Here is a 9,677-nt window from a genome sequence, read left to right as displayed (position 1 = left end):
GAGCATCACAAATTAAATCCTTCTAAAATGTTATGAAATACAAAGTAAAAAGTATAAAGTGTTTTATAAAACTGAATATCAGTGTAAAGGAAACATACTTCTACAAATTATTACTCTGCTACCAGCTGTAATCAACCCCAAATACCCACAGGTTGTTAAACTGTAGATACTGTAGAGTAGATAAAATGCTGTTACAGGTTACTTTAAGGGGTTAGCTCATCTGTTTAAGACTTTTGACCCCTTTTAGCCAAAATCAAATTTATGAGTATCCTGCTTCCACGTTTCTCATCCTTCACTATCCTTAAGAAAGTCACACCAAGGAATGAAGGTTTTCCTTCAGTAATATCAAAGATTTATTTAAGATTAAAAACATGCATTTATCACACAAATGTAATGTTCCAATGTGAGCTAATAGCTAACTGAACAATTATCCAGAGGGTTGAATATAACTCTTGTGATTTGTTTTGTTCAAGCACCTTGCATACATTAATGGAGAGAAAGAGTTGATTACTTTTACAACACGTTATAGCGCAATCATATCTTTGCTTGAAGTTTTTCTAATGTTTTCCAATATTACGTCCTGTGAGGCTGTGGGAGTGTGTGGGTGGGGTGTTTGCCCGCTCTCCCCGCCTCCTCCTCTCTTGCCACTCCTACCCCCTCTGTCTCTCTCACTCTCCTCTCCCCAGGACACAGCTGCTTCTGATTAGCCTCGTTTGCCACCTGACTCCAGTCAGCAATCACCTCTGAGGCTATTTAAACTGGGGATGAGCTGTGAGCAGGGTGGTTTTTTCCCTCTGTGGCTCTACATGTTTTTGTGCTAGGTTTTGGACAGACAGCCTCCTTCTGACTAGTGAGTAGATGGGCTTGTGGGCCCTGAGAGTGTCTCCCCGTTGTGAGGAGTAGGGTGGGAAGTGCCTCCCTTTTTTGTTTAGTAGTCTTCTTGCCTTTTGTTGCTGCGAGTGTTTCCTTTGTTTCTTTGGCATTGTTGGTAAAATGGCGTTGCCGGCTCTTTAAGTTAATGTCGTTTGTAATACACCTGTACCATTCGTAATAAAGCTATATTAATACAGAACAACGCTGTCTGTTTTCCTTTTCATTCTGATTCCGGACTCATTTGTTACTGGTCCCCTCACTCACATGCCTAGACCCCTTCGGGGGGGAACGTAACAATGTGGGGGCTCGTCCGGGATATGAATGGAAGGAACAGCAATTGAGTTTTAGTGGGTTGTTTGCCGGTGGCCTGGTTAGTTGTATTGTATCTGCTGCACTCTCTCCAGTTAGCAAAAGGGGAGTGTCTAGCTGAGCGTAAGCTCCTCCTTCAGGCACTCATCTTTTATTTTTCCTTTATTATTTTCGGAGTAATCCCGGGTGGGGATCAGTTCCCTGTCGGGGGTAGGCTTGTCGGTGCTTTGTGCACTTGATGCTTAGCCTTTAAAGTTGCCTCGAGCCTGGTACACTCCAGAAGCTAACTAGGCTAAGATTTTAGTAGGCAGGTCTGGGGAGAGGGTCGGCGGTATTTTTATTTATTGGTTAACCTGTGGCCACACATTTCCCGCCTGTTTTTCATTTGTGTATTGGAGGTGGTGCTTCTTTGTTGTTATTGTTAGCCTCAGGTAGTTTTTGTTTTAGAGTTAATGGCTACCTTTGATATTGCCGTGTTTAAGGAAAACCCCTCGCTTGTCCAACTGGACGCCTGTAGGAAGAGGGATTTGCATGAGGTGGCAACATTTTATAGCATTTCTGTCTCCACAGCTCTGCGTAAGGCTGAGCTGAAAGCTGCTCTTGTGTCTGGCTTGGTGGAGAAAGGGATAGTGGCCTTGCCAGTGTCTGCCAGTCCACTTGAGCATGGTGCAGCGTCTCAGCCTGTTCCGCAGGTGCCAGCTCAAGCTGTAGGTCCATTGGTATCGACACCTGTTGCTCAGGGGCTGCCTGAGGACAAACCCATGACATTGCCTCGCTTCGAACCTCTCTCCATTGAATCAAGTGTAGGCTCGAAGCAGGATGCTAAGCTCCGTGTACGCCTGGCTCGTCTCCAGTTGGAAAAGGAGGATCATGAGAGGGAGTTCCAGCTAAAGAAAGAGTTGGAGCTTAGGCGTTTAGACGCAGAGCTTGCTAGAGCCAGGGAGGTCGAATTAAAAAAGGTGGAGGTGGAGGCAGAGACAGCTGTTAAGTTGCGACAGCTGGAACTCCGGCAGGCTTCCCTTCCTCCGACTGCCTCCATTCGTCAGGCAGACACACCGTTTGATGTAGGGAAAAACAGTTGTCTGGTTCCGATGTTCCGTGACACTGAGGTCGACAGCTGCTTTGAGTCGTTTGAACGAATGGCCACGGGATTCGTGGGCCATTTTGCTCCAATGTAAGCTGGCAGGTAGGGCTCAAGAAGTTTGTTCCTCGTTGTCGGCTGAGGACAGCTTGGACTATGACAAGCTGAAAAGTGCTATCCTGCTGGCTTATGAGCTGGTCCCAGAAGCCTATAGGCAGCGTTTCCGGGGGTTGAAAAGGGGACAGGGTCAGTCTTATCTTGATTTCGCCAGGGAAAAAGGTGTTCTTTTCGATCGGTGGTGTGCGGCCTGCAAAGCCACTGACCTGGCTTCGATCCGGGAACTAATGCTCATAGAGGAATTTAAGAACTGCATTGCTGAGCGCATCGCAGTATATATTAATGAACAGAAGGTTTCCTCGCTACAGCAGGCTGCGACGCTGGCTGATGAGTTTGCGCTCGTCCATAAAACCAGTGTCAGTAGGTATGACCGGTGCGATGCCCCAGTGAAGGCTAGCGAGGTGCCAGTTGCACAGCACCCAAAGAGTGAGGTACTTGTGTTTCGTCCCAAGGCAGACCGAAAGTGTTTTTTCTGTTTTAAGTCTGGCCACCTGATCGCAGATTGTTTCAGTTTATAAGCTTCACAATCAGTCTCGACTTCACGTAAACCAAAAGGGGTCGGGCTGATTAAAACCATGCCTCCTGTCAGTAGGCCCCCCTCCCCTGAGACCCCGGATGAGTGTTTTAAGCTCTTCATTTTTAAGGGGACAGTTTCGCTTTCTGGTAAGACCAAGGATAAGCGTGAAGTGACCATTCTGCGTGATACTGGTGGCTCACAGTCCCTCATACTAGCTAGTGTGCTTGAATTTAATGAGAAGTCTGACTGTGACTCTAGCATCATTGTAAGAGGTGTTGGGATGAGTTTTGTGCCTGCTCCCCTCCATCGTATTTGGGTACAGAGTAAGCTGGTGAGTGGTTTCTTCTCAGTGGGTGTGCGGCCTTCTTTCCCGATTAATGGGGTGGATTTTATAATGGGAAATGATATCGCGGGTGGGAAAGTTTATCCTACCCCTGAGGTGACCAACAATCCTGTTATAGAGCCTGTGTTAGATGCCCTCAGCCTGCAGCACCCGGATGTGTTCCCGGTGAGCGTTCTGACTCGTTCACGTGCCCAGCAACAAGGTGGGGGGGTTGATTTGTCAGAATCAGTGATTGGCTCTATTCTAGAGAAGGATGTGATGCCCTGTACTGATGAGGGAGATAATGGAGCCTTAGAGGCAGCTCAAAGTGTGGTTGAGCCAGCTCCTGAGTCTGGAGCTCCTTTTCTGCTCACCCGGGAAGCACTTGTGAAGGCTCAGAAAGAAGACCCTTCATTAGTTAAGTGTTTTACTGCTGCAGCTCAGGATAAGGGTGGTGAGGGGAGCAAGAAGCAGACATTTTTCGTTTGGGAAGGTTTATTGATGCGCAAGTGGACCCCAAGGCCTGGAGAAGACTGGAGCGCAGTGCGGCAGATGGTGGTTCCGACAAGTCTGCGGTGGCATGTGCTACAGTTGGCACATGATCATGCATGGTCAGTGTTAGGGAGTTTTTGTTTTATTTGCTTATGCTTCAAAAGTTATGTTATACATATTTCACCAGACAGTTTTCTGTTTTGACAGGAAGCTGACCCTGTGACACTGACAAGAGACCAGCACAGAAATACATATCCGCAGAAGTTGACTTGCATTATATTATTCTTAGAAATTGACCTGCAACACACATACTCTGTGACACACACACACCAGGACCTGCGGGACAGGAAATGTGATTATATTTGCATATTGACGATGTAACCTATAAAAATAAACGAATACTGCAGTTCGGTGTGATTTGCTCTGAGCTTTTCACCCGTGCAGCACGTTAACCTACACAAGTGTCTCATTGTTGTTTATTCACCTGACTGTTTGTTAACTGTAAATCTCTGACAGTCAGGTCATTTGGGTGTCACTAAAACATATGACCGTATACTGCAGCATTTCTGTTGAGTGTTAATTTAACACTCAGGTGTGGACCCATATAGACACTCTCTAGTGTTTATTTAACACTGGAGATTTTGCTGTGTATGGGCCAGCTGACCACGAAACTCATACATATAAAAAGAAAACAAAGTTGTTGTTTTTTTCCACACCGATCTCAAGTAGCTGGGCACCACTGAACTGTAGTCATGCATGAACTGTAGAAAAATCTATTAATCCAAACTTTAATTCACATTTATCTATTTTTCCAAAATCTATAAATCTCGTGCTAAACACGTAGCTTCAAAATATTTAAACTGAAAACGATAAAAAGCATTCTGCCCCTCATGAATAGCAGGCTCTAGGACCCTTTCAGGATAAATAAGGCACAGCGTGATATCTGTAACTCATTAACTCTGTTAAATGTTGCCTTGCAACAAGCAGGACTTTGGCCAGTGAAACCACAGCATCAGTCTGTGGTTTCTGCAGATATTGAGTAATGCAGGCTTCAAGGCACAACTTTTATATAGAGAAAAGCACAAACACGGCACATTTATACTAGAGAAAATTTGAAAAGGGTATAAATCCTACAGTATTGAGTACACTTCTGAATATGATTGTAAGCAGTTCCCTGCTTACAGTAGGTAACCGTCAGATGAAGTGTAGATAAACACCGATGAGACACAACATTAAAACCACTGACAGCTGATGTGAATGACATCATTGCTACAATGCAACAGTCTGCTGGGAATCATTCAGCCCGTTCATCTTACTTTGACATGTACCTCCCCCCTAAAGGTTCTATACACAATACTACATTACTTTGGCAATGACTCGGTGGAAAGTGCTTAAAAACCACTCGAGTAACTTTAATTAAAGAGCCCATGGAGTTGACACAGGACACAAAGAACGCAGTTCCAACATCCCAGGACACACCCAGACATCGCCTGTACATTTCCCAACGAGCAAGAGCTGTTTACGCAGCACAACAGAGACCTACACTGTACATAAGGCATGTGGTTTTAATGTTGTGGCTGATCGGTGATTATTAGTTCACAGGTTTACGCGCTTCACTGAGTCTGCAGTGCTGGGGGGATGTTCAGGGCTGAGCCAGGTGGCAACGCCCAGTTTTCCGGGCTCTGGTGGGTCTGTAGCAGGCAGTAAAGCTGCTTTAGGTGGGTCACAATGTTATCCTTGATGTCTGGGATGGAAATCTGGAGGCGGATGCTGCCGCTGTCAAGTGATCGCGTGTTGTCACTAGAAAACATCTCGCTTATCATTCGGGCCACCACTGGAATGACCTGCAGGGTGAAAGAGGGCCGTTAAGTGTTGGGAAAAGACACTTCGCAATCTTCTTTGTTTAAAAATTTCAAGATAGAACACTTATCATCTTTGGTTTCTTAAGATTCTTTAAACTTTTGGCTGTCATTTTGTATGACTTAGTGACATTTTATAGGCAAAAAGACTCAAAAATTATTTCTGCGTGATGCGATGACACGACTCCATCGTCCTTTGATGACCATTAAATTATGTTACACATTTCTTTACCTGGACCATGATAAGTTTCCTCTCCTTGGGTCTTCCATCTGGCCACTCCTCCCCGAAACACAGATTGATCTCATAGTCAGGAGTGATTGGTGCCTGACCACGCTGTTGAGCTATCACACCTGCACAGCAAACAAAAAAGATATATTTATAAAAAAAATGCTTTTCCACAGGTGCTCAAACTCATTTTACATTGCAGGCTACACCTGCCCACCTTGATCTTAAGGCATGGGCCAAACCGCTGAAACTCCCATTTTTGTCAGTGTAAAGATGCTTAACTACACATTGTATCTCATTTATTAAAAAGAAGTGACATTAATACATACCAGCGAGAAAAGACTCAAGACAGAACAGTTTGACCTTCCTCTGCCGCTCTATGAGATTCGGAGCAGCTGGATTTGGAGCGCAGGGGCCAGACCAGTACACCTTGCACTGACAGAGACGGACTGCGTAGATATCGTGGCCGCTGACCTCCAGGATCAGACCTCTGTCCATCACGTCCAGAAGGCGGTTAGTGAAGACCCTCTGCTTGTCATTGGTGATGTGCTCCGTGGTCGGAAAGCGTAGCTGTTCCAGGTTCACTGGGCCGAACAGCTCTTCCTGATTGACCATGGGCCCGAGGTCTCCGTAGAACAGCCTGCAGCCTAGCGGGTTGCTGACTGTCGCTGTAGGACACATCTCCTTCCCTCTGTAAAGAAACTGCACCTCCAGGTCTGTCACTGGGTCAGAGATGAAGGTGGAAGCGTGTTAAAAAGGAAAATGCAATAAAACTATATTTTAGGTAAAAACAGAAAAAGAACTAAGCTTAATTTTTGAAAAAGGAGAGGTCACAGAAGAGCAGAAACTTCAATTTTACGACCATGGTGCACATACTGGACACATATTCTCAATTAATTAATAAAAAGTTCTGTTTATTTAAAAACAACAACAGGAATAGTGACATCTTCAAGCTTAAAGCAGAGGAGTTGAAACTATCTTTTTATAAAACCAGCAAGTATTGCTGTCTAGAGAAGAGGTTTTCTGATGTTATATTTTCCTAATTTAAACCAATCAAATGTCATGAAGTTCAACTGCACTTGGGGAGCTACAGCAGGTATCCCCTACACCTCAGCCTGCCACAACAAAAAGCTCAAATTATTATTTTAAGTTGAAGTCTGCCAAGCAAGCAGGTGCAACAGTTCACACTCACTTGGAAGGGAACTGATCCACATTTCGGGAGAGGCAAACAAGCCGTCGGGCAGGGGAGGGGGCTGCAAAGACGGATCGGGCAGAGTAACTGGGGGCATGTCGTGTGTCGTTTGCTGCATCTCCACATCCACGGGCTCCTCTTTAGGCCAGGGTTTAACAGGCTCCTCTTTGGGCCAGACCTCGTTTGATGGGGGACAGCTGGGAGGCTGCATGGATGACTCAGAACCCATCGGAGACCACATAATGAGAGGAGAGGGGGTGCCTACATGAAGAAAATAATTCATTTACTGTTAATAAGCAATCAAACTGGACATTGCAGAAACAGGTGTAATGTTTTTAGACAAAGCCATTCACCATTAGATGGGTATGGAGGCAGAGACTCTGGAGTATCTGGAATATCTTCCTCAAGACCATCATCATCCCCGGGTGTCCAGGGGCCAGCATCTGAAGAGCCTGCGGAGTGAGGGAGGTGGCAAATACTGCAAAATTAAAGATGAACGAAGAAAGACGAGAGCGAGCCGCATTAAAGAGCTCTCATTTACCGTGGTTGCTGAGGGGCTGAGGGATGTCACAGACATCATATATCTTCCAAGGATTCATGGGGATCTCTTTGGTGCCGTCATAGACGAGGTTGAATTCTCTGCTTTTGTTCAGGGCACATCGAAGCTGAGCTTTCCACTTTGCAGGATCAGGTTCGTCAACTCCCTCCTGGAACTTTCCGGTCTCCACAGCCCATGCCTGGGGGAATATTTAGACCAAATGAAGGGATCAGTATCACACAGTTATTTTAATTTCTATTTATGCACAGTATGCACTCACTTTAAAAAAATAAAAATAAAACCAGTGTTCTTTATTTACTGAGTGATGCTGGGTCAGCATGTTTGTCAGGAAACAGCTGTATAATGTATTCACAGCTATGTCAGAATGAAAAGACTCAAGCCCAGAGGCTCAATTTTTCACGAGGTACACACACCTCGTCACAACAAAGTTTATGCTGATCAAATTCTGTTTTCTTTTCTTTAAAAAAAAGTTTACTTATTTATTTTTTTTAAGAAAAGAAAACAACCTCATGAGCCACAACCTTTTCCCTTTATGCCTCTCCTGTTTAATTTGGTAGGTTTACAGAAGAACAATAAAATAAAACACCTACATAAAGTTTCATTCAACATGACCCAGAGAAACAAAATAGAACTGGGCTGCAAAGCCAGACGTTTTATTAAAAGTCCTACTTATTATTATTATTATTAGAGGGTATTTTTTAAAAGGATATTAACCAGGAATGAATTAGCATAACCCCTGCTTAAACCTCCTCACTGTCTCTGCAGAAGTACAAGTTCTGATCATGTATAAGGAATAAAGTCACACACACAGGCAGACACCCCTCTTTTAGTGAATCTTTACCTTAAAGATGGTGTCCTCATCCTCGTGCTGGGGTGTGTGCCGTGTGGCGTGTTTCCATGGGATCCTGAAGCGCATGTTCTCACGGTCAAGCCACGTCAATCCCGGGTAGCGCCCGCTTTCCACCTGCGCGACCAGCCAGGGCTTCAGGCGGACACGCCGAGGGGTGACTGCCATCCTCACTGCCGAGAAAACCCAAGTGAAATCAGTCCACCCTCAGAAGTCTTAATAACCCCCCCACATCCCCCCATGATCTTTAGTGCACCCCACGGCAAACTACGCTGCAGCACTTATCAGGGGGAAACAAACATTTTAGAGCTGCTGGGCTTCAGCTCTGGCAGACGGAGCGACCTTTCAGTTGTTTGCCAGATTACTTAGACTAGGCCTCGTATGACGATTTTGCACGGTGTGTTTAAATAATATGTGAAGTGCAGTATCTGTGTGTCAGTCCAATCCAGTCCAAAAATCAAACACCCGACGCAAGCAAACACGAAAACAAAAGACGACACACATACCTGTGGGCAAAGCAGGAAGTTGGAGATCTCGTCGGCCTGTTAACCAGCAGCTGGAAATAACAGCGCTTCGGTGGGTCCAAACTCCCCACCAATCTCCCCTCGAAGCGAACTCACCGATTACCGGTTCGACGAAAGGCGACTAATAACAACGACAGGCGGAGAGCTGGAGCTCAGAATGGCTGATGTTCCTCACTCCTTTGGTCCTTCCCTTTCCACACCGAAACTCAGGTAGGAGTGTGACGTCACACCGGCGGCACACCTTTTCTGAGCAGCTGGGTGATCGTTTTTCACCAAGCATGTGGACGGGGCACTTTATTTTTCCACGAATATCTCAGCTTATCTCGACGAGAACGACATTTTTTATTTTTGTCCTTTAGGAATTTATTTGATCAGATTCGTAATTTGGATACTCTACATTCCTTTTGATATTTATTTATAATATATCAATAAATAAATAAATAAATAGAACGAGATACACCGTGCTTTTTGGGACAATTAATATTAAGAGCTTTTTTGGCGGGGGGTAAAGCTGGCCTTTTTGAGAACACTTAAACTAATTGTGTCCTGTCAGCTTTACATGCTTATTTTTTATACTCACACACTTGCTTTGTTTAGCTAAGAAAAGCGCGACCGGTGTGACATGACTCAGCTGGCAGGAAAAGGAGGCGTTTCGACGAAAAAAACAAAACAAAACAATGCACACAATGAGTTTGCTCCAGACAAGTGGACGGTTGATGATGATCCTATCACCATTAGGAGCCAAAAACAGGCCGACAA

General features: G+C 45.0%; 1 protein-coding gene across 1 annotated transcript; it reads right to left on the bottom strand.

The window, feature by feature from the left end:
* Nucleotides 1–337: 337 nt before the first annotated feature.
* LOC147330647 (interferon regulatory factor 6-like) lies at nt 338–9,157 on the bottom strand. The gene is made up of 8 exons (XM_086292366.1): nt 8,901–9,157; nt 8,389–8,567; nt 7,530–7,725; nt 7,342–7,440; nt 6,989–7,249; nt 6,126–6,518; nt 5,803–5,921; nt 338–5,555 (listed from the first exon to the last, which is right to left on the bottom strand). Exons 2-8 carry the CDS (start codon nt 8,560–8,562, stop codon nt 5,325–5,327), a joined length of 1,473 nt encoding a protein of 490 aa, XP_086148492.1. The 5' UTR covers nt 8,563–8,567; nt 8,901–9,157; the 3' UTR covers nt 338–5,324.
* Nucleotides 9,158–9,677: the final 520 nt, after the last annotated feature.

The sequence above is a fragment of the Aulonocara sp. 'chitande type north' Nkhata Bay genome, linkage group LG5 (assembly GCF_057382095.1).
Source record: "Aulonocara sp. 'chitande type north' Nkhata Bay isolate Kocher_YH1m ecotype deep benthic linkage group LG5, A_spYH_male_GT1.1, whole genome shotgun sequence".
In the NCBI taxonomy this organism is placed as follows: domain Eukaryota; kingdom Metazoa; phylum Chordata; class Actinopteri; order Cichliformes; family Cichlidae; genus Aulonocara; species Aulonocara sp. 'chitande type north' Nkhata Bay.
This window is presented reverse-complemented; position numbering and strand designations above follow the sequence as displayed.